Below are 24,396 nucleotides of genomic sequence, written 5' to 3' on the forward strand. Positions count from 1 at the left end.
ACTTTTGGTAGAGAAGCTGCAGTTTCCAAGTGTAGAGGCAGGGAGTCTGTGTGAATAATATTGTCACTTGAGAGCAAGCTCAGAAGTTCAGCTGAGTGAAGACAGATTCCGTGTTGGAGAGACAAACTGACAAAACTCAGTGTTGCACTGGTGAGAGGGGAGGTATGTTCTCCCACACCTTAAACTATAGGGCTTAGGGCTGAGGAAAACGAGAGGAAGAATAAGCGTGGAGAGAAAACAACTATATTTGGACAGCTGGAACCTGTGGTACTGTGAGTCAAACGAAACAGAGATATCCAAACAGCAACCTATAATTCAGCAGAGATCTGGGCTGAAAACAAAATGTGTTTGAGTTGTACACAAAAAAAATGGTGGTCATATAGAAGGCAAGTAGCTTAAGACAGGGAAGTAGACGAGCAGAGAGTCGAGAGTAACAGCAACCAAGGTGGCAGTTCAGAAGTCCAAAAGGAGCTGAGAAGAGATAGCCAGTGATGTGGGAGAGTGGGAAGGCTGCGGTAGAAGCCAATGCAGGGAAACAGACTTGACAGATGGTTAGTGTTGCTGAGTGCTACGGAGACGGTAAGTAACAAGAACAGAGCCAGAGAAAGGACATAAGAGCCAAGAAAGGTTTCTACTATAGAAGACTCTTAAAACATTAACCAGGCTATCAAGACAGGTGTATTCCAGAGAAATTAGCATAAAGAATAAAAGATCCCCCCCCCATGTGGGGTGTGAGCAAAACACAGCAATCTGAAGGACCAGACACTAGGGACGTATGGGGAGAGAACAACAGTAGCAGTAGAGAGGCAGGAAGTAAAGAGGGAGCCACTTGGGTGCCTTGTATTTGGTTCAGTATGTAAAGCTACTCTAACACCCGGGGCGGGAGTATAGCTGGGAACACATAAGACAGATAGTTTAGAATGCTTCCATATGCCTAGCCTAGATTAGTCCCAGGGAAACTAGAAAATAGGTATGTCGGGAAGAATGACTGGGTCTGGACATCCAGAATCTATGGGAACTATGGGCCAAATAGACAGGGATAATCGGAATTATACAAGGAATAATTTTCTGGACTGAAAACAATCTTTCCATACTGTCCAGAAAATTTTGTCCAGAGGAGAAAGATGTTTGTGAGTAGAAGGTTTTGACATCTAATCCACAGCCACCTCAGCCCCTCTTTGATTTATCTTCACAAGGATGACATGAAAGATAGCACACCGTGCTAGGGACATGGTCCAGATGAAGCTCATGACCGAGGTTAGGAGGAGCTCTTAGGGGTTTCAGGTATTTAGGAGACCTACCCTATTCAAGTAATAGAGCTATGCAGTAAAGAAAAGAAAACAGGAAAGAAAGCCTGCTCGTGTGGGCTTTGGAGCCAGTGTTAGACTTCCCAGCAGAAAGATCACCGGGTCATTCAGATGTAAGGGAGGACCAAGGAATTCAAGAGCTGTGGTCCATGCCATGCCTCCTGGGAGGAGTATGTACCCAGGTCACATTCTGAAGGCAGGTGACTCTAAACAAGAGACCACATTAGAGGGACCCAGGCTCTGCCTCAGTGACACATGGAAGTCAGGAACAAGAGAGACATATTGCTATACGAGAGAAGTTTGTCCTGTGGAGCAGAGTACCCATTGATGTCCATGTGACATGATGGAGCATCATGGCTTGCCAGACGAGTCACTTCCTGCTCCTACCATTTTCCAAGCACTAGCCCCTGTAGACTTTGAGAAAAGAATCATATCAAACTTCTCTAAGCTGGTGCTTAAGCACTTGGGGCAGACCAGAAAAGGAACTACAACTCCTGCTCATCCAACTGGCCAGAGCTAAACCACAAAAGGCCCTCCTGCCACTCAGATCTGGAGCACACAGGAAAAGCTGTCCAACCCTTAGTAGCTGCACTGGACTTTCATCAGGAGCTGACCAGGGTGGGCGTTTGGAAAGACTCAGCCTCCGTCCTGCCTAGTGCTGGGATCGGCTCACACGGCTCCTGTGTCCACAGGACACAGAGAATACATTGTCCAGAAGGAGGATTATTCTGTACAAGAAACTCAGACAAAGGGGGAGGTTGTTTCCAGCTGCTTGGGGGAGGTGTGGAGGGGGTGGGACATGGGCTCAGCCTCACATTGGGGCATTCCTGCAGGGTTCAGCTTCTTCCTTTTAGCGGCAGAGTAAGAGGTGAGCAATCACTTCCTCTCTAGCCTGGACCCAGTGCTGGCACTCCACAGAGCTTCAAGGAACATGTGGCTACAACCTACCTATCTTAGCTGTTGTTCCCAAAAGGTACAGTTAAGTGTTGTGAGCTAGCTAAGTAGGGCAGCAATTCACAGTGGAAGAAAAAAAAGAACAAGGTGACCAGGGCAATCAGTAATGACTGAATCCCAGCCTCAGGACAGCACTAGAGGGAAGAGGTCTTGGGCAACCTCCTTTGAACTGACAGTGATTCCATAAGCTTCCTCCTTCAGTGGGATGAACCACTGTGGGAAGCACTCAAAGTTTCACACCTGTTGCTTTCTCCATGCCAGAAACAAGCCTGAGAGACAATTGAGAAGACCTTTGTCCATCCAATCCCCCTTTCCAAGGGTCCTGAATGCAGTAGAAAGTACAGTCCCCCAGCAGAAGACAGTCAGAAGCAGGAATGCTGGAGTCGTACAAGTCATCTTACAATTGTAACCCCAAAGCTGAGCAAGTAAGCAGTTCTCTTTTTCACAGGCACCTCCACATACAACTCCACCACATACTCCAAGTAGTAGGGGTTCCAGATTTTCTTTTCATTGTGGGGCCAACTGGTATATGAGCCCCAAAGTGGGAGACGACAGATTTGTATGCTAACATTCTAGAGGGAGGAGGTGGTGGAAATGACAGCTACCAGAGTGACTGAGAGGTGTGGGCGCCTCCCACCACTGCAGTGTTTGCTTATAGGCGCTGGATGTAGGTGAGGGCCTGAATGTGCTCCTCCTGCAGCAGGAAGATAGTCCTGTTCTTGGAGGACAGGGAGCCCATTTCAATAGTACGGTAGGAATGAAGTCAGTTCAGCTGGACAGCAAAGACTCTCGGGATTGGTAACAGGTGGAGTAAGGAAGAACTGTCACCTGACGATATGGAAAGTCTGAAGAAGTCTGGCTAGAGCTCTACATAATACCCCGGGTAGCTTTGACATTTAGTGGGAAGGAAAGAGATGAGGAGATAAACACCTGGATGGGCTGATGGGCTAGCCTACTGAAGTGGGGGAAAGGTTTGGTATTGCCTCAGAGCACATGACAGGACTCCCCTGGTGCAGTGTGCTGTGGTCAGTTAGCTGTCAACACCATTCATGTCTTCACAGACCAGCACCAGAGGACCACTTTTCCAGGCCTTTACTGCCACAGCCTGGTAGAATGCTGTCTGACAGACCAAAGGCCAAAGCTCTAGTATGTAACACAAGAGAACACAAACAGCACAGCTGGAAGTCTTAGGGTTTTTAAATTAAAGAAAATTAAAGCTAAGGGAATACTTTAAGGAGAACAAATTAGAACTGCCTAGTAAATAGCTTATAAACTTCAGTCAGACAACCCTGAGCCAGTGAACATAATTTAAATATCTTTATTGAACAAAGAAACCCTTTGGCCCACTTCTGCTGACTCAATCCCTGCCCTTGCCCTTGCCCAGAAAAGAACGCTGAGAAAGGCAACATGGCTGGCTATCCAAAAATCCACTGTTCGTCAACTCTACAAAAGCAGGCAAGATGAATGGGGCTGTTACCCTTCCCACTTTCAATCCAGATCTAATCTGAGCCACACACTTAGTGAGGTGGAAGAGGACAGAAACAGGGAGTAGTTACTGTGTGGACAAATGAACCCCAATCCATGTCAGTGTGAAACACAATTGCCCTCAAAGGAGGAAGACAATATTTATTTGTGCTGTTGCCTGACAGGGTCCCTTCTTAAGAGATCTCCCACCCGCTGGTCTCGGGAAATCTTTAGAAGCACAGAAGGGTAAAAGATGGGCACTTTTACCTATTTCCCAGGTAAAAGCTGAGCTGGTTTCATCAGACCTGGAAGTGCACAGTGTCCCCTAGAAACCTCCTCCCTCACCTGTAGCTTTTAGGGCCAGCAGGATAGAACCTGGACAGGTGGGCCTGTGGAGACGTATGCCCCCAAGACACACAGGCCACCATGGTTCCTGGATTACTTGATCCTGTGCCCTTTAGATCACCGTTGTCATGGAGTTGAACCAAATCATGGTAAGTTCTGTGTGTAGGACAAGGAATGGCAGGGTCGAAAGGTAGGAAACTATCATTTATTCAAGACCCAGTATTTCGTATACTGTGCTAAGTGTTTTTTACACTCATCTTCTCATTTTAATCCTCACAACAACCCTATGAGGTAGGTATTATCACCATTTACAAATGAGAAACATTAGGTCACTTTCCCAAGTTCTCATGGCTAGTCACAGTGGAGCTGAGGTCTGTCTCTTGCTGAAAGCCTGTGTTCCTTTTATTGTACCCATCTAAATAAGCCTTGAGCAAAAGATAAATTTCATTGCTCAACTCAGCACGGATCACCTGAGAGTGGAGGCTGCCGTCCACACTCACCGCTGGTAGGGATGCATTGAGGCTGACTTGATGTTGGTTTTTATTCCACTTGGCATTTTCCCTAAAAATGACAGAAAGAGAGATATCTGAAGCAAGGTAAACTTTCACAATAAATCAGAAATGCAGCCTCTCAGATTCCTTCTTGCTGTCTCTTCTATCTCAGAACCTCTGTGGCCTCTGACTCTGGATGACAGAGATTACAGGCTGTGACTCTTCAGTCAGTTCCCTGACTAAAGATATCTAGGGAGAAAGGGATTCTCTGAAAGAGAAGAGGAGGGGTCTGAACAGCCCTCTCCCCTAGACTGGTCTTCTGCTCATCTACTTCCAGAAAAGACAGGGAACTCATGTGGCCCGCTTCATGTCACAGGGGAGGAGTTTTGTGTTCTCAGTTGTTACAGTTGTCTCTCTCCCTAGACAGCCTGCCCACAGAGCTTTGCGGCTGCCTCCGTGAGTCCCATCAGACCGCTCTCACAGTAAATAAAATGAGCATGAGAGAAGTCAGGAAGCCAAGGCCAGGGGACAGGGTGCAGGGAAGGATCCATGAAGGACTGGAAAACTGCCAGCTTGTTAATTCATAAGTGATTATCTACCAAATGGTCTTGATTAAGGGCTAGCCTCTCTAACCTAAGAGACACACGCTAACACCCAGAATAAACAGGACAGGTGAAACAAAAGTCTGAGATGGAAGTAAACAGCAACCCAGCTTCTGCTACTCAAGGTCCTTCTTAACGCTCTGGTACCTGTTGCAGAGCTTTGAACTGTTTTGGGGGTGACAATGCAAAGGAGGCACATTTCCAGGTCTTAGGGGAGGGGGAGGGGGAAGGAGGCTTAGATGATCTAGCTCATCCCCACACTCGTGTGCAGTCAGTCCATGTCGCCTTACCTGGTTGACCTGACTGAGCCATCTGGACTCCACTGAGCATTGGCTGCTGCTGGTTTGGAGCACCAGGCATCTGAACTTGCTGCAATCCTGAGGCTCCTGCAAGGATTGTACCAGCTCCTGGTTGGCTGGGTTGGCCAGGACCACTGCTACCTGAAGGTCGCCAATTAGACAGCCCCTTCCCAAAGGCAACAGCTGCCACTAAGGCATTGGTGTCTGCAGGGTTGAAAGTCTGCTTGTTTGGCCGGAGACCTGGAAAAAAAAAGCAAGAACCCTCAAGTGTGTGTCCAGCTCTGGACTAAACCCACTACAGTTCTGACTGCAGCAACATCTAGACTCCCCCAGCCCCATCGAAGAGCTAACAGTCCCCAAACCTATCTTAAACTTTGACTTTGTCTATGTCCTCTACGTGCTTTAGGGATAGTCTTAAACAAGCAATACTAAGAGGCTACAGACCCTTACCAGTTCTTCCTTCTTCTCCTACCCTGCTCCTACTCGCCTTGCCGCAGGCGTAGCTCAGACCCCAAAGGGGAGCACAGGCACCATGAGAGCCTATACAAGTCATGGCACCAATGTGTTACAGCTCTGAGAGGAAAGGTATCCTAGTGGTTAGGAGCCAAGGAATACCACAAAGTCACATGGCACAACAAACCTCACACTAGAGACTTACTGGGAAAGACACAAGAGGGTGACTGCCTCTGCTCAGAAGAGGAACAGACTCTTCTTTTTTAAAATCACTTTTATTTATTTTCTGTTGGTGGTCAGAGGACAACTTGTTGGTTCTCCCCTTCCACCATGTAGGTCCGTCCCAGGGATCAAACTTAGGCCAGACAGGTGCCTCTGCCCACTGAGCCATCTTGCCAGTCCCAGAAGTTCATTCTTATGCTCTTACTTCACTATTAGGTAGAGCACGGTTGCTATCAGTGATCTTATGCAGCTCCCCTTCTATGCTGCCACACCCCCCTTACCTCCACTCTCTGATTCTCGTTCTTCTTTGCTGATTTTCTCTAAAAGGTTTGAGCACATTTTATTCAAGCTCTGGATCTGCTTCTGTAACACACATGAATTAATGTAGTGATTAGTAATGATTCTGGGGAAGCATCTTCCTTGTGCTCTTCCAGAGGCAGCCTAGCTGTGAGCAACCCCACACCCCTATTCCACAGCCTTGGTAAAGTCTTGCTTCTTATGAAGGATGAGAATGAGGTAGCAGAACAGTGACTCAGTCCAACCTGAGCTGCATCAGCACCAATTCTGGCAGCATCTGTGGTCAGCTGCTTCTCCTGCTCTTCAACTTCAGGGTCAGGCTTGGTTCTTAAATGGTCAGGGACAACTTCATGGCTGAAAACAGGCACTCGTCCTTCAGTTTGACGCTGTAACAAAGATTATTATTGATTGGATTGATCCTATGGTGCTACCCAAGTAAGCAGATTCTAACCCTACTTCCCATCCATCAGAAAATGCATTTTCAGAGACAACACAACCCGAGGCAGAGATGTAGCTTTCTATGACACTTTCTTTTCACTCTATCAGAACTAGGGCAAACTAAATTCCACCCTCCACTACCACAACGAAACCGTCTTTTTGTGGCTGTTTTGTTTTGGTCTTTTGTGAATCTCCACCTCCGCCCCTATTCTGAGGTCCCAGAACTTTGTGTTTGTTCTACCACTGAGCTAAATTCCCAACCCCATATTATTTTAAAGACTGGAACAGACAAAGTCACAGGGAAGCAAGACAGACTTTTTCTTTTTGCCTGACACAGATGTTGGAAAAGAAAGGTCATGGACTTGGTGGCAAGAGGCCTTGGGTTTTCACTTCATTATTTAAGAGTGACTCTCCTGTCTCCAGATGGATAAAATGGCAAGTCTTCCAGCCAGCAGCCCTCACTTTTCATTGCCACACAGAGGATCCAGTCAACAACTGTATCTTACCATGAGGTCTTCATCTCTGTCTGGGGACAGCACCAGAGGGATGATGACCTGGTTACGGAACAGTGGTGTCTTCTCATGCTTTAAGACCTTGTTCAGAGTGTTCAATTGCCCAGAGAGCAATGCAAAGCTGTCCAGGACAGAGGGCCTGGACGTGGTAAGAAGTCATGAGAATTACTTTTTCCTACAAAGTAATCTCTAAAGTTCCTAATGTTGCAACACTCAGACTCACCCCCAGAAGACTAGCAGCCCTATGACTAGCATAGGCAAGAATCAGATTTGCCAACAGAGATGAAACTGGGAAAGAGAAACACACTTAAAATTTTTGACATAGACATAGAAAAAAAGGCAACCCATTGTTTGAATGGGTTTGGGAGCAGTGGAGACAGGAACTGTGGTTACACTGTGGTAAGTGTGGAAAGCCTCCTCCCTAATGTAGTAACAGACTCTATCATTCCAGAAGGTTGGACCTCAGATTCAGTCATGTGTGGAAGGAGATCCAGCATAAATGTAGCTATAATGGCCTTCCACTGAGGAAATGCCTCCTCACCAAAGAAGCCAAATCGTAAGAATTAAAACCTAGAAACAGCCTAGGTTGGAGAACTGGCCATTTTTTTAGTTCCTTGCCACGGAGGCCTTAAGCCAAACTATACTTTTCAATGTTGGGCAACCTAGTTCTTTCCAAATCAAAAGGGATATTTGCACACTGATAAATAGTTATATCGTTGGAGACATCCTGTCAGTCAGGGGGCTTGGCCCTACCACCCGTGGATCCCTCCCCAGCCTGTCCTGGCAATCCTTACCAGGTCAGCCGGTCATACTCGTTTTCCAGCTTGTAAATGAAACTCCCCAGTGAATTCTTCAGATCGGCCACTTGATTCAGCAGGGCATCTAATGATGCCTCAAGCTGCTTCTCCTCCCTCTGCATCAATAGCATGTTTGGTTACTCAGATACAAGTGAGTGCGACACATACAGAAAAGCTAAATTGTTTTCTGTCTTAGTATTTGGGTTACAGATAGCATCAACCCTGAGACCTTTCAACCTGTTCACCTGGCCTCAAGTCCTCCTACTAACTGATTCCTCTATAATCCTCCTACACTGTAGTCCTTCAAGAAGAACATTGCACCAAGACTTAATTTCCTTTGGCTTGTGACCTCATGATTTTGTTGTCTTTGTAACAAAATTGGCTTAGAACTCACTTAGCACTTTATTTTTTCAATTCTCTTCTCCTTCCAGCTCAAAAACCCTTGCCTCTCCCAACAGGCAACATTCTCTTAGATCTGTAGTAGGGTTAACAAGAACATGCTCGAGTTTCTGCACAATCTCCTTTGTAGGGCCCTTTTCTGGAAAATTGACATAGTCTGCCTACCACACTACTGCTTACTGTTATTGTGTTGCTCTCCTTGGGTGGATGGAGAATCCCTCTTGTGTCATTCTGTGATGTTGGCACTGCCATTTTTTTTTTTTTCAGGAAGTTCAGTACACCACAGAAAGGTTTGACACGATAGCAGGGGTGCTATCTACACACAAAAGCCATAAAGAATTTTCGAAGTCCATTATATCATGGGTGCCTCTGGTCATCCTCTAACTTGTGAGTGTAGCTACTGTCAACAACACAATCTGGAGAATCTTACACCTTGCCTCTGTGTAAGGCTTTCTCTGCACACCAGCTCTGCAATCCCTTCCCCGGTCCCCCATCTGGCCGTTTATCCATAGCATTTGGTGCTTTAGAGAGTCAACGTGCACTCGTGTATCTCTGTGCCAATATTCCAGTGTCTCTTTCGTAAACTCGGGTGACCCATAAACAGTGTAGGATTATCAGATGCAACAAACCAAGTGAGTAATGAAAGACAAAGGCGAGGAAACCGGCACATTGTTTCTGAGTGCTAGACAATTAATTTTAAACACTGAGCCGGTAGAGGGTTTCCGTTTGATTATCTGTGGACTAGTTACTCCACTTCTCCGCCCTTAGCAACTGGGTACAAGCAGGGAAGAATGATGCAAAGCTGATTTGCAAACCCGACTATGTGACTGAGGGGGTTGGACACGGGTTCCACCCACAGCTCCGGATTACAAACAGCTTAGTTTTTATCCTTGGAGGCCCACAATCCCTTCAGCCTTCTGAAGGGTTATTACGCCTGTGTCCAACAGCCTAGATCGAGGCGTGGGGAAGCCCACTACTGTCTCGAGCCTTCCCAAATGCCAACTCGATCCTTTCCCACACTCAATCAAGTCCGCCTTTCCTCCCTGAGCCTCCGACCTTCTCACGTCAGCGGGCTCAATCCCCGCGCCTTCCCTCGCTCTCTCTTGCTCCGCTGTCTTTCCTCAAACAGCCGAGGCCTCTGCCCTCGGCTCACAGCCCCAACTCCCCGGTGTCCTCAGCCCGCCCACCCTCCGGCCAGCGGCTAAAAGGCCCAACCCGCTTCTCACCTGCATTGCCACGGCCCGGGTGGCGCAACCACTTCCTCTTCCGGTTTCTCGCCAGCTGCGCTCACCAATCAGAAAACTCAAAACGGGACCATCCCAACGACTTCCGTTTCCTGCCGGGTACAGAACTAGCTGGGTCAGAGGTCAGGAGTGGAGCAACCTCTCTGGCCCGGGCCGGCGCGGGAGGGCTGTGTGATGGCCTCGGAGCGCCCCGAGCCAGAGGTGAGGGATGGGTGGGCGCGGGGCCGAGGCCGGAGGGCAGGCATGTGGCAGCCTTCACCCTCCGGAGCCTCGAGGAGGCCGTTGCTGTTTTGTTTACTCAGATGCCATCCTGATCCTCGTCTCCCACCCACAGACTTGGAGATAGTGGTGTTGATAAAACTCGTGTTTTGGTTATTAGTTGGGATTTTCATTGCGCCAAGCCAAAGCTGACCGACGTTGCGGAGTTTTTGTATCTCATCAACTGGAATGCAATCAATAGCATCAGTTGATTTCGCTCTAGCGTTCGTGTTTTTGGCAAAGCCCTGCAACCTTCTTTGCAGTCTTAACTCTGGGCAGGCCCTGTTTCCTTTTTTATAAAAATATTTGTTCTGTGATGTGGCTTGGGGATCACAGGTTAAGTCAGAAAAGGCAGATGAGGCACCCACCCCCTCTAGATGCAAAGAACCCTATATGTATGTTTTGACAGTCAGACTCCAGCCAGGGAATCTGGAAGTATTTGCTCTTATGTACATAGCAGACAACTGAGGTCAAGAGCAGGTGAGGTGTCATGCCAGGCAAAGATACCTTCAGACTACTCATTCTAACCGAACTAGAGGATCTGAAGAGGAACCAAAACCTTGGATTTGGCTGGAATATCCAGGACTCCAGAGGAATAGCCCTGTAGGAGGGAAGGGTGGTGGATGTGTGTAAAGATACAAATAGTAACGGCTACTTGTTGAATTCTTACTGCATGCCAGCCACCATTGTGAACTCTTTCCTGTTACCAGTTCTTTCAACCCTAGAAGATAAACACCATTATCGCCCCCCTTTTCAGGTAACTGATGTGCAAATTTAAAAGAAGCATAGTTGTGCAGCTAGGGTTAGGACTCGAACTCCCAAGTAGGTGATCTAGTTCTAGAGCTACAAGTTGTCCTCTGACCTGCACATGTGCACTATGACACGTGTGTACTATGTGTATACACACACAAAGTGCGTATATATGTATCATGTATGGGTACACACACATCGGGTATATCAAGAAGAAATACCAAGAAGGAAAAGTGATGTTTAGAGAGGTTAGGCTCCCAAAAGAGAGACGAAAGGGCTGCTCTGGAGCCAGAGTTGTGCTGAGGGTTAGGGTGGAGGCGGAAGGTAAGACGCAGACTCCTTAGCTCTGTGGACTGAGTGAACATCGGCTTACAATAGGTGTTGCAAAGAAGCAAGTGAGGAAGTGTAACGTTTAATGGGGCATTTAACCTTCTTCCGTGAGCAGTTAGGTGGGACTCGGGAAGTTTAAGTTCTCTAAGTATCTTAATCCAGATTTGGTCCTCAGGAGATAGTCACTCTTGTTATCCCTGCTCAGGAATGAAGAAACTCGCAGAGCCAGCATTCCACCCAAAGTGCCTGCTTTTACCATAGCGGTGGGTGAGGGGGCTGAGACTGGGAGAGAGAAGGCTCAGCTCGAGGTTCTGCCAGAGGTTAAGGTTCATAATGGTGAGAGGCTTCAGATAGTCGGGGGAGAGGGGTATTGACGCTATTTTGTGGGAAGACAGCACATAGTTTATAAAAAGCTCAGAGAGTAATTTGGTCCTTTGTCTTAAAGAGGCAGAAACAAACTTTGGGGGAGGGAGGAGGGAAGCCACACAGTGCCTAGCAATCACTTTATCCATCTCGACGTAAATGTATGTAGGCTTCAGTGACTATTATAACCAGTGATGATAGCCTCCCTATACCACTGTCCTTTCTCACCTCTTTAATTGCAGTATCCCTACCAAGATATCCTTATCTAGCTATTACAATAAAGAGATTGAAGGCTGGAAAACAATTTGTTAACCTGCAAGATCACATGCATAGCATATACTAGAGCACATCAGAATCCAGGTCTCTGACTCCAAGAGCCTGCTTTGTCTTGTTTCTCAGACTGCTTCGAAAGGTAGGCACATCAGACTCAAGGGAGGTTGGAATCCAGGTCTGGAAGCTCCATGTGAATGTGAATGCCATGAAACACAACTGATTAAAACATTTCTTAATCAGTAATATGGAAAAGTCCCCCAGGGGAGCTAGTTAAAATGCAGATTCTTGGGCTCTCTCAGCTCTTAATTCATTTGGACTCTGATGGTACCCAGGAGTCAAATATGCATTTTAATAAACAGCTCAGGTGATTCTGATGCAGCTGGTGCTCGGAACCCTCTAAAAAGCATTCTGCCTGCTTCAATTATATTAAGCCAGCCTTCTGGATCTGATGAAGTACGTCTTAAGTGTAAGACAACTTAGGAGGTTTTGGAAATGGTCCCATCAGAGAATCAGATAAAAGGAAGTTTTACGAGAAAGCTAGGCAAACATTCCTGGTTTCAAGATGGATTCCATAAGAACTGACAGGTGAACCAGACTTCAGTTGGACCTTGGAAAAAGCAGTCATTCAAAACAGCTTTGAAAGCAAGAGCAAGGTAAAGAAATGGAAGTTGTACTTGGAGTTCAATGCTCGAGTGCTCCAGTGGGCTTTCAGTACCACAGCAGCTGGTTTCTGCCCTCCATCTGGGTTGTCCAGCATAGCAAACTGCTGGATCTTCATCCCATCCTCCTAAGACCTTAAACATGATCAGGTCACTTTGTCTCTTGCTGTTGTAAAACTACATGCTTATTTCAGTTTGTAATGATACAATAGCTAAGGTGATTATTCAGTTTTTGTGAATGGTAGACAAGTTGTTCTTCTGGGGGTACAGGCTTGGGAGGGGGTGGAAAAACCTGGGAAGGGAGAGGGATCAAAGGAGGGAGAGGGATCAAAAAGGCTGCTGACCAAGACACCAAGCCTGTTAAGATTTACCACATTGACAAAATGACAGGCTGCTTCCTGTGTGCACAGAGAGTATGCCCTGAGTCACTGCTGAGAGAGGTTTGTATAGTAGGAAAGTAAAGATGCCACTGACATTGACAGGTGTGTGAGTGGAGACTGGCCCTCAGGAGCTGGATTTGAGACCACCTAGGAGGCCTCATTCCCTCTGAAATCTTAAATTTACTCAGCGAAGGTTTCTTCAGTGTCTGCTATGGGCAAGGCTGAGGCAGTAACTGCCAAATGCTCATGTAGCAAATTGGAGACTTACTGGGTCTCATATGAATCAGTTTGCCAAGCACAAGGTCACAAAAACGAGAGCAAGCACCTCTCCTACCTTAAGGGGCTTGTGGTTTGCAGGAGGAACTCACATAGTGTTTGTGGAAACATGCTGTAAGAGGTAAGTTCCCTTCATCTACATGAGGGTCTGTGATGGGAACACTTTCCATAATAGCAAGGGTAGACTTCCCCTCTGCTGCCTTTTCCCTCGCTGTGGGATGTATATGTACTTGGAACTCAAGACCTCATTTTTTTTTTCTTCTTTTGTCTCTCTCATCAGGTGGAAGAAGCTGGGCAGGTGTTTCTGTTAATGAAGAAAGATTACCGAATCTCTCGAAATGTTCGTCTGGCTTGGTTCCTTAATCATCTGCATCAAACTGTTCAGGCCACACCCCAAGAGCTTCTGGTACATCCTAGTGACCTAGTGACCTCTCTTTTAAGGCTCTAAGTCTGGGAGGGGTAATGGGTTTGCCTGCAAAGTGTTTCCTTAAGGGAAGTTTATTCATTCCTTTTATTACTATTATCTTTTATTATTTTAATTATGTGTGTGCATGGAAGGGAGGAGGTATATGTGCACACGAATGTGTCAATTCTCCTGGCTGCTGGGGTTACAGGCAGTTGTAAGCTACCTGATGTGGGTGCAGGGAATCTAACTCAGGTCCTCAGGAAGAGAAGTATGTGCCCTTAACCACTCACCCATCTCTCCAAGCCCTTGTTCATTCTTTTTCTAGCTAGTAAGGCAAAGGTTGGTGGATTGAAAGTGGGGCTAGTGGAGGGTCATTTTGGATGTAGAGGGCAGTTCTAGGGAGCATTTCATATGCAGGATCCCCTCGGACTGCACAACAGCACTTTAGGTAGCTATTGGGATTGTGTTCATTTTACAGATGAGGACAATGAGGCTTAAAGAATTTAAGTGCTTTCTCTGCAGTCACAGCTACTATTTGACCAAACTGGAATTCAGAGAAGAAAGAGACCTCTGCTCAACTGTCTTCTTTTAACTTTTTCTTACTGTGTCTGTGTGAGTGTATATCACACGTGTGTGGGTGTCTGTTGTGATCAGAAGAGTGCATGGATGCCCTGGAGCTGGAGTGACAGGTGGCTGTGAGCCTCCTGACACCAAGGCCTATCACATGTATGTGGGTGTGTGTTGTGGTCAGAAGAGGGCATGGATGCCCTGGAGCTGGAGTGACAGGTGGCTGTGAGCCTCCTAACACCAGGCCTCTTTGAGAGCTCAAGCTTGCTTGCTTTCTCCTTATCTAATTTTTTTTTTAAAGTTTATTCTTAAAAAAAAATTTATTCTTATATTATATCTTGACTGCAATTTCCCCTCCTTCCTCTCTTCCTAGTTCCTCCCCCAAGCCTCCCTTCTCACCCAGAGCCATTCCTCCTATTTTCCTTCAGAAAAGAGCAGGCCTCCCAGGGATATCAACCAAACATGGCCTAACAAGTTACAATAAGACTAGGCACAAACCCTCATATTAAGGCTGGACAAGGCAATCCAGTAGGAGGAAAAGGGTCCCAAGAGCAGCAGCAAGAGTCAGAGATAGCCCCCGCTCCCACTTAGGAGACCACCAGAAGACCAAGCTACACACACCTATAACGTATATACAGAGGGCTTAACTCAGACCCATACAGGCTTCCTGATTGTCAGTTCAGTCTCTGTGAGCCCAGGTTAGTCGATTCTGAGGATTTTCTGAGAGCACAGGCTTTCTGAACTACTGGGCCATCATCTCCCCTGCCCATGGTCCTTTCTTTCTCTTCTATCTTGTCAGCTTCAGTCCGAGCAGGAATTAGAAGTCCTCAGTGTTTTGCCCCCTGGATGGCAGCCAGATGAGCCAGTGGTCCCAAGGCCATTTCTTCTTGTGCCATCCACTCGAGTTACCTTCCTGGCTTGGCAGTATCGTTTTGTGATTGAGCTGGACCTCAGCCCGTCTACTGGCATTGTGGTAAGTGGTTTGAGGGAAGTAATCACAACAATGGGATGGGGGTGAGAAAGAGAGAGATCTGGGAGACGTGGGAATGATCTCAGCCTTGTGGGGAGAAGACACGTGAGTGGATGGTGAGCATTCAAAGACAGATCCTGTTCCATGTCCATGGGGCACAGCCAGAGGTCCTGCTGACCCTGGCAACCTGCTTGTTTCTGTTCTCTGCTTATAGCTGCTTTGGACACCCTTGTGAGAGCTCTCTCTTCATTCCCCTCAGGATGATTCTACAGGGGAGATCTTGTTTGATGAAGTTTTCCATGCTCTGTCCCGTTGTCTGGGTGGGCTGCTTCGGCCCTTTCGCGTGCCTGGATCCTGTATCGACTTCCAGCCTGAGATCTACGTAACAATCCAGGCCTATTCCTCTATCATTGGCCTGCAGTCCCACCAGGTAGTGCATCTTCTCCCCAAGCTTGGACCTGCAGACTGAATTTCTGATAGACTGTTGACACAAAGCCCTTATCCTGTCTCCACTGTTTGTCCACAGGCAGCAGGTCATTGGTTTTGCTGCTGAGCCATCTAGCTTGTCTGTTCCCCCACCCTACCTCCCCTTTCTTCCCTCACAGAGTCCCAAGTAGCTCTGGCTGACCTTGAGTTTGCTGTGTAGACAAAGATGGCTTTGAACTTCTGACCCCACTGCTTCCACTTCTGGAAGGCTTGCATTGCAGGTGTGAGTCCCCCAGGGTTTCAAGAGTGCTCGAATTATCAATCTTATCAACTGAGCTCCAGCCAAGCCTCTGCCAGCTTCTTGGGCATGTATCGCATTTACTCCTGCAAGTCTCCCCTTGAAAAGGTCTTGCTCCTCAGGTCTTAGAAGACCTCTGGGTAGCTGACATTAGTTAAAACACATGCTTCTCTGCTCATCCTGTAAATGCCTTCGGTGTCTGGCCCTTGACTGTCTTCTTAGCTTTCACTTCCCCACCTCTCTCCCTACCCTCACCCTCACCCCAATGCAAAGTGCTGTCTGTTACGGTGACTCTTGACTGTAGTCCAGGACACAGTCTGTTAGGATACTCTTATGACATTTGAGCTATTTGAATCACCAGAAGCATAATTTCTGTTAAAGACAGAGAAGGGTCATTTTCTGAGGGCCCTATGCACTGACAGGTGTAATGCTGGCTGCATAAGTAACTAAAAGCTTTCTTTGGCAGGGTAGCCTATCACAAAGTACTCCCTTTGGAAAATGTTCAAGTCCGTTATTGAAATACTTGTTTTTGGCTTAGATGAGCATTGGCCCAGTTTCTCCATATCTGCTCTTAAGCACCCTAAATTCATTAAAACCGTCCCTCATGGCTATGGTGCCAGCCTCAACAGTCTGGCTTTCTTTGAGAGCTAGATACCAAGACCAGAACAGTTGGTACTTGCCAGGTCTCCAGACAGGACTGTCAGCCCTCTGCCCGAGTTTCAGGTGTCTCCCAACACAGCCAGCCACTCACTGGTGGTTGTAGGCTGTATCTCCAGAAAGAGGACTGGCTTTGCAGAAATCCATAGCCAAGTCAGGAAGAGCATAGCAGTTAGGTAATTACTCAAATAGTATTCCTCTTGGTAAACACTGACAAGAGCCCAGGCTAAGTCCCTGGGGCACAGATAAATCAGGTACTGTCTCTGTCCTGATGGAGTTTTTACGAGCTTAGGAGGGGAGACAGATATTTAAGGAGATCATTTCAACTGAGTACAGTAAGGGCACAGACGGTCCTGACACGGATACTGTGAGGGAACATCCAGTTAAACCCACCAGTGACAGGAATCTTTTAGACAAAGACACATTTAAACTGAATTTGTTGTTATTGTTGTTTTGTTTTCCATTTTTTGAGGCAGGATCTTGCTAGACAGACCTGGCTGCCCTGGCACTCTTATTTTCTGCCTCTGGCTCAGCTTTCCAGATGCTAAGATTACATGCACATGCCGTCCTACCTGGCTCGCTTATTTCTTCTTTAGTACTAAGGGTTGAACTCAGCCTCATGCCCGCTGAACACGTGCTCTAACCTTGTGTTACATCCCCAGCTCTCTTTTTACACTTTGTGTTTTGAGATCAGAGTCTGGCCATACTGGCTCTGAGGTCACTCTGTACCTTTGACCTTAAGATTCCTTCTGCCTCCGTCTTCTAAAAGGCATTGTTATCCCAGCACTTGAGAGGCAGAAGCAGGCGGATTTCTGAGTTCGAGGCCAGCCTGGTCTACAGAGTGAGTTCCAGGACAGCCAGGACTACACAGAGAAACCCTGTCTCGAAAAAACAAAACCAGGAGAAGAAAAAAGGCATTGTTAATGTTTTGTAGAGTTTCTTTGTTGTCTAGTAAGTGTGTTAATCCCCCTTTCTTCATCCGAAAGAACAGGAAAACATCAGGTCCATTCCAAATGGATGCTCATGTCTTATGTTTTTATAATGTTAGGATTGTTCTATGTCAAAAATATGATTTTTAATGACAGCTTCCTTTTTTGTGGAGTTATTTTTTGAATAAGGCCTCAGCCCAAGGTGACCCAGGACTCAATATGTTAGCCCAGGCTAGCCTCAAACTCTTGCTCATCTTGCCTTTGTCTTTCTGCTGGGATTATAGGTGTGCACCCCAGCTTCCAGCTGTCAAAACTTACTGTTTTATCCTGATGCATTCAGTCTCGCATTGTCCTAAACGATAGGAGTGCATTCTCATATTTCTGTGGTTACAGTACCTGACATTTCTCCTTCTCTGCCATCTCAGAGACCTGGAGAATGCTTGTCCCCGATCCCTTACCCAGTCAAGAACAGGGAGCGAAGAAGCAGAAGGTCAGGGAAGGGGGAAGGCAAAAGGGATCCTGAGGGCCACCTTGGGGTGAGGGGGCTACAGGCCCATATGCAGAAGAGTTTGTGCTTGAAGAAGAAGGAGAGGCCCTCAGAGAATGAGTGAGACATAAAAGGTTCAAAGTGGAAAGATTGCCCTGGGAGAAAGGACAGGAAGGATCTAGAGGAAGAGAGAACAAGTGTACGAGGGTGTGCACCTGGAGCAGCCTTCAAGTGTGATGACGTCAGAGGCGTGGACAGTAGCCATCCTCTGGGTTGGGGGGGGGGGTTCCTAGAGGCTGGCTAACTTTCTCCCTAAGGAAGAGTGGGAGTTATCTACCAAGGATAAAGGAAGGAATATAGTTTCACCGGGGGGGAATGAGGGTTTTGAACCTTAAGCAGAGAAAGGATCTAGAATAGCTGGTATATGAAGTACATTTAGGAAGGAAACATTGATTGGAATAAGAAAGGCTTTGCCAGGCATGGGAGTAGAAGTTCACAGATAGCATTCCAATATGGAAAGCACCAGGAGATCATATCACTGTCTTAGAGAAAGGGGCGAGGAAACCGAGGCAGGAGGACTACAGACATAGGTACATCGTGATCCTGGATTAAGGTGGGAGGTGACCTGAGGCTCCTGAGCAGGGCTGCAGTGCTCCTGGGTTGAGTGCAGCAGCCGACTCCCCAAGGAGGTGCAACTGGACGTGGGGTTAAACTTTGGGTGCTTGTTGGATGAGAAGTCAGGACTCCCTAGTGTAGAGAATGTGCAGGACAGAGGTATAATGTCCAGTGCTCTGCCCACCCCATCTCAGCCTTTCCCATTGCCGCTCAGGTTCTGGTGCAAGGCTGCCTTTTGGATCCTTCCCAGCGAGAGGCCTTCCTACAGCAGGTATATGAACAGCTCTGCCTATTCGAGGATAAGGTGGCCACCATGCTGCAACAGCAGTACGAGCCCCAGAGCCAGGTAAGTGGGAGAGAGAGGGCAGAGGCCATCCAGACGACAGCTAAGAGTGTGTGGCAAAGTAAACCCAGGATGGATTGCTATGCACAGTCAAGACATGCTCCCTGCTGGACAGGGGCAGCTCAGATCCAAGCCCTATACCCCAGATTCATGCTGGGAGAAAATATGAAGGCAAGTGCCTGTGAGGTTTTTTGGTTTGTCTTTTCTTTTTCACTTCTCCAGTCCTGGATCTGAAAGTGAACATGGGCAGTTTTGATCTCTGTTTAGCATTTTTAAAGCTGTTTGGCTTGCTGGAGTGTCCTGCCTCGTTACTTGGGAGACTGTCAAAGTGGCTGTGCAAATAGTGTGTGGTGACAGCCTTATGTTTGACTTGTTATGAAGTACTTCAGGGCACTGATGGAGAAATGTGGAGAGGCTGCCTCGGCATAGCCTGATACTTCATCTGGTGCTTGGCTCCCTTCCCATCTGCAGCTTGACATCTTAACACATGCTGGGCATGAGGACACAGCAGAACTCACCTACAGTGTAGGGAACTTGGGACACTGAGACTTACACCTGTCTGACCTGTGTGCACCGGGCTCTAAGTTGCAGTTTGAGGGCTGAGTATAGACTCAATGGCAGACCATGTACCTGGTACATGTGTGACCCTAGGTTCAGTCTCCTGCACCAAACCAGAAAGACAGAAGGAAATCTGATTTTGCTGTAGATGGGGCAACATTACTCTCTGTCCTATTCTTTTCTGTGATTTTGGGCCAGGCAGAAGACCAGTCCCCAGAATCAGGGGAGTCCTTGGGCCGGAAGGTAGGAGTCTCCATGGTGACAGCTGATCTTGGGCTGGTCAGTATGATTCGACAGGGCATCTTGGCGCTGCAGTTACTGCCCTCCAATTCTAGTGCAGGTCAGTAGAAGATATATTGGTACAGGTGGGGAAATGGGTTTAGTTAGAGTAGAGGGTTGTTGGCAAAGATTGAAGTTTCCCCAGGACTAGTGGGCCCCAGGGAAAAAGTTCTGTTTTCTTGTTTGCAACCTGTAAGTCCTTATTCATGCGTACTCCCCGTGCACTCAGCACCATCCACCCTCAGAGACCCTGACGGGAAGGACCTCATCTAGGAAATCTGGTATAGGAGGTCCTAGGGGAGAGGCAGGAAGAAAGGGGAAGGAGTCTGAGAAGTGTGCGGAGGGCAGACACTGAGGTCTTCGGGGCACTGTGGGTTGGTGACTTTGTGACTTTGGAGCCATTGTCTCCACCTTACTTCCTGTCTCAGGTATTATCGTGATCACAGACGGGGTGACCAGTGTCCCTGATGTTGCTGTGTGTGAGACACTACTGAACCAGCTCCGCAGTGGCACCGTGGCGTGCTCTTTTGTGCAGGTGAGGACTTTGTAGGAAGGAGGAGTGGGAATGGGGCAGCTCACAAAGTCAGGAGTGGCTGGTTACTTTCTTACAGGTGAGAGTGAAGATGGTGACATGGTTTCCTGGGGAGAAGGTGCCAGGTCTAGAGCAGGGTAGGTGACAGCTATGAGAGAGGATTCTCGTTTTGTCCCCTTTTCTTAACATGTCGTTGGGGAAAAAATGGACATGCTGAAATCTGAGTCAGTTCTCATCCCATCTGCCCTCTTAGTTACTGCTTTATTTGCAAGAGTCAGAAAACCCAGCTCAGACTAGTTTAACCAAAGTAGGAAGGGAAGGCCTGTTCAGGAATCATCACTCTAATTCGGATGGATGCTCTGCAGGGCAGGGAGCAAGAGCTTTGGGACGCAAGGGTAAGCATAACCAGGGCACGAAAACCCAATCTTGCTGTGTGAATAAGTTTAAGTATAATTCATGAGTGATGAACTTATATGGAAGGACAGCTGGGCTTATGTTTTACTGCTCTCTGGAGTACAGACAAGATGACAAATTCAGATTCCCGCATGTGTTAGAATGACCTATGGTTCAATACTGCATAGCAGTGAAATATGTTACCTTTAGAATTAGGCCTGCCAGGTCTGAACCTTGGCACTGCGTTTAGCTCTGTGACATTGGGCACGCCACTTTCTTTTCAGGTGGGATTCATCTGTCAAAGGAGACAGAGTGCCCACCTGATGGACAAGATGGTGCATTTAAAGCGCACTGGGTGCGCAATCTTGGGTGATAAATGGCTGCTCTTTGTGGTAGCCGGCAGTTAGATCTCGATACTCCGAAAGTAGCAGTGTTCAAGTGGTGGGCATCTTAGATGTGTCAGGCTGCGCATGCTAACTGAGATGAGAGGAAAATCTCAGAAGACCAGCAAGGATGGGGGTCAGGTCTGGAGAGGGCAATGAAAAGTCGGAAGTTTGGAAGGAAGGGGTAGACCTTAGTGAGAAGCAGCAGAAAGAGTAGCACGAGGAATGCAAAGTGCCCTTTGGACTTGTTGGCCAGGAAGTCACGCGGAAATGCTTTAGAGCCAATTCAGTGAAGAGGCAGCAGGGAAATGCGCGTTACAGCGCGGACAGAGGGAGAGAGCTGTGGACAAGTGTTGACGTGAGAGATTTGGCTGACGTGAGGAACAAGAGCGGAGAGTGGCCAGACAGAACTAAAAGCGGAAGAAAGGATGTTTTCTCTGTTTGGTTTAGTTTGCTTCTTAAGGTAGACACTTAGACATGGCTCTTTTAATTTATTTATTTGGCGTGTATGTTCGTCGCACAGGGATAGGTTTCATTGTCATACAAGTAGCTCTATCCTTTGTCTTAGCCACATTCAGTCCTATACTTTGCCTTTCTCCAGCCTCTCACTCGTCCCTTGTCCCTCCAGGGTCACTCCTCCTCATTGTTATCACAGATTCGCAAATGCTTTCATTTATCTGCATAAAATCTAGGATTCACAAAATGAGAGGGATAAAATATTTGACTTTCTGAGTATGGCTTTTATTTTTTGCTTAGTGTGAAATTACCTTCAGGCACATCCATTCTTCCTATAAGCAACATAATTCTTTATGACTGAATAAAGCTCCATCATAGAGACTGGAGAGATTAACTGCTCATCAGTTAAGAGGACCCAGGTTCAATTCCCAGCACCCAGCTAGCTCACAGCTGTCTGTAACTTCAGTTCAAGGGACTCTGATACCCTCACACAGACATATGTTGCATGCAGGTACAATACTGATACACACTCAAACAAACAAAAACCTTCATTGTGTATCTAGACCACACTGTCTTTATTCATCTTTAGTTGGACACCTAGGGTGATTGTCTGACTTGGCTTTTGTGGTATGGCTGTTGTAAACATAGATATACAAGTGTCTGTGGCATGTTGACTTAGAGTCTTTTGGGCACATATCCAGGAGTTACCTAGCTGAGTCATACGGAAGTTACTCTTTCAGTTTTGCGAAGACCTTCCACACTGATCTCCACAGTGGCTGAACTAATTTATGTTCCTGCGAGCAGTGTGAAAGGCCCCTTCTCCCAGCATCCATACTGACATTTGAGTTTTTTTCTGAACAATAGGCATTCTAACTGGGAGAGATGGAATCTCTGTGTAGTTCTAATTGGCTTTTTTGTTTGCTTGTTCATAGTTCTAAGAGGTCATAGTGTTTAAAAAGGGCTTAAAAATCAGAGGAAAAATAGGAAAAGCATCTGATAGTGTAAAGTCCCTAACGTGACAGGAAACATTGGCCCTAGAAACAGGTTGGATTGTTCTTTATGAACAAGCGTCAGTTTTGATTTGAGACTGAAAGTTAGAAATTAAAGTGCAGGTAAGTTCTGCCAAAGGACTCTGTTTCCTCTCAGAAGTAGCAGGTAACAGTGAATACGTCAGGATATGGTGAGGCAGGAACTGCTCTGAGGACGGGCAGCCTACACAGTTTCGTCACTGAGCCACCAGTGTAGACATTGTCATCCTGGTTGAGATTTGAGGAAAGGACAGAGGAAAATAGAAGATCAGATATTTGACTCTGGTGCTTTGGGGCTTGCTTGATTGTGAGGTCCAGGCTGGGTTGGGAAATGAGCGTCAGGATAGTGTGGATAAACCCCAGAGGCTGAAGGCCTGGCAGACTGTGTCAGTGAGGTCAAAGCACAGCAGGAAGAGGGTGGAAGGAAGCTAAAGGGATATTGTACTGTGGGTTGTGACAATTTGGAGATGTGACAGATTGCAGAGATGAATTCATTCCAAGTGAAGCCCAGGGCCAGCGTGTAGACAGCTGCAGGTGTGTGGAGGAGGGATGGAGGTAAGGAACTGAATGACCAGGAAACTAAATGAGTCGTCTGGAGCAGGTCTGTGGACATTGTCTGGAGAGGTCAGACAGTAAGTGTGGAAGCTTTCCAGCTTAGTATCACAGCTGTGTGGCTCTGCTGTAGTGGTAAGACAGCAGCCACAGACAAAAATGCAAAATGAATACATGTGGCTGTCCCACAAATCTCACTGACAGAAAGTTAGGTCTGCGCTGATTTGGGCTGTAGATTAGAAGTAGTTGGGTCTACAGCCTTGGAAACACTTATTTTCAGTGCAGGCTCTCAGGCCCCATATCAGACATGTGCGTAAACAAAATCCCAAAGGGCGTTATATGCACCTTAAAGTTTAAGAAGCACTTTGTTAGACCTGTAATGACTGGAAGCTGGTGGACTCCTTAACAAAATCCAGTGAGGAGGCTAAAGAGTGTTCTGACCTGGAGGAAGGAGGGCTGAGGGGGATGTGGCCAGCTGGCATGGGTCTTAGAAAGGCTGAAGGATAGGTACAGGGTAGTGGTCTATCCTGGGAGCACTGTGGCCCACGTCCTCTCCATGGTCTGGAAATTGGAAGCAGTAGATCCCTCTCCTGTTCTTCTTTCCTGGCCCTCTGGTAGAACAGGCTCTTCTCTTGCTCGCACTCTCCAGGTGGGAGGAGTTTACTCTTACGATTGTAGCTTTGGTCATGTGCCTAATGTGGAATTGATGAAGTTCATTGCCATGGCGACATTTGGCTCCTACCTGTCCACTTGCCCTGAGCCTGAGCCAGGCAACCTGGGTCTGACTGTGTACCACCGGGCATTTCTGCTCTACTCCTTCCTGCGCAGTGGGGAAGCCCTGAACCCTGAGTACTACTGTGGTAAGTCCAGGCCCTGTGGGCGGTGGGGGGTGGGGCGGATACTGAACGCCCTTGGAGATGACATTGGCTTTGGGAGGACTGGTGGTCTAACTGGGGCTGACTTCTCTGGTTCTCTCTCTCCTCATGATTTCAGTGTAGGGCCCCACCCCCACCCCCACCCCCATCCATTCTTCAGCTGACACATCAGCACCTTCTCCTTCCCTATCCTCATGGGTCCTCTAGGCTCCCAACACCGCTTGTTTAACGAGCACCTGGTCTCTGCAAGCAGCAACCCTGCCCTGGCCTTGCGCAGAAAGAAGCACACTGAGAAGGAGGTGCCGGCTGACTTGGTCAGCACTGTGTCTGTCCGCCTGCGAGAGGGCTACAGTGTCCGAGAGGTTACCTTAGCCAAAGGTAAGGGTCACTAAATCCCTGCAGTTTTACAGGTTGCTGGTGACTTATATGTGCGCAGACCTGCCAAATATATGGGGGACACCCACCTCCCACACATTAAAGAGTGTTCCCATGAGAGTCTCTGCTTGTCATTTAAGACAGATGAGCTGTG

At 47.4% G+C, this 24,396-nt stretch overlaps 2 protein-coding genes across 4 annotated transcripts in view; one reads left to right on the forward strand and one right to left on the reverse strand.

Moving 5' to 3' along the window:
- Window positions 1-3,554: 3,554 nt before the first annotated feature.
- On the reverse strand, window positions 3,555-9,850 carry Med8 (mediator complex subunit 8). 3 transcript variants are annotated; one of them, XM_028787481.1, is made up of 7 exons: window positions 9,807-9,850; window positions 8,179-8,297; window positions 7,379-7,523; window positions 6,680-6,820; window positions 6,419-6,500; window positions 5,454-5,702; window positions 3,555-4,631 (listed from the first exon to the last, which is right to left on the reverse strand). In XM_028787481.1, exons 1-7 carry the CDS (start codon window positions 9,810-9,812, stop codon window positions 4,567-4,569), a joined length of 807 nt encoding a protein of 268 aa, XP_028643314.1. In that variant the 5' UTR covers window positions 9,813-9,850; the 3' UTR covers window positions 3,555-4,566. The 3 variants fall into 3 exon arrangements, with proteins under 3 accessions (XP_028643314.1, XP_028643305.1, XP_028643297.1); XM_028787464.1 differs by lacking the exon at window positions 9,807-9,850 and adding an exon at window positions 8,761-8,947 and having other exon boundaries at window positions 4,541-4,631; XM_028787472.1 differs by lacking the exon at window positions 9,807-9,850 and having other exon boundaries at window positions 8,179-8,860.
- A 67-nt stretch (window positions 9,851-9,917) lies between these two features.
- The window catches only part of Szt2 (SZT2 subunit of KICSTOR complex), a 45,030-nt gene continuing 30,551 nt past the window's right edge, over window positions 9,918-24,396 (forward strand). The window contains exons 1-9 of the mRNA XM_028787395.1: window positions 9,918-10,025; window positions 13,394-13,519; window positions 14,886-15,059; window positions 15,316-15,486; window positions 18,683-18,814; window positions 19,568-19,709; window positions 20,077-20,183; window positions 23,642-23,852; window positions 24,075-24,245. Of these exons, the coding sequence (XP_028643228.1) occupies window positions 9,999-10,025; window positions 13,394-13,519; window positions 14,886-15,059; window positions 15,316-15,486; window positions 18,683-18,814; window positions 19,568-19,709; window positions 20,077-20,183; window positions 23,642-23,852; window positions 24,075-24,245 (1,261 nt within the window). The 5' untranslated portion in view covers window positions 9,918-9,998. The remainder of the gene's footprint in view (window positions 10,026-13,393; window positions 13,520-14,885; window positions 15,060-15,315; window positions 15,487-18,682; window positions 18,815-19,567; window positions 19,710-20,076; window positions 20,184-23,641; window positions 23,853-24,074; window positions 24,246-24,396) is intronic.

This window comes from Grammomys surdaster, unplaced genomic scaffold (genome assembly GCF_004785775.1).
Source record: "Grammomys surdaster isolate TR1022 unplaced genomic scaffold, NIH_TR_1.0 100, whole genome shotgun sequence".
Lineage (NCBI taxonomy): Eukaryota > Metazoa > Chordata > Mammalia > Rodentia > Muridae > Grammomys > Grammomys surdaster.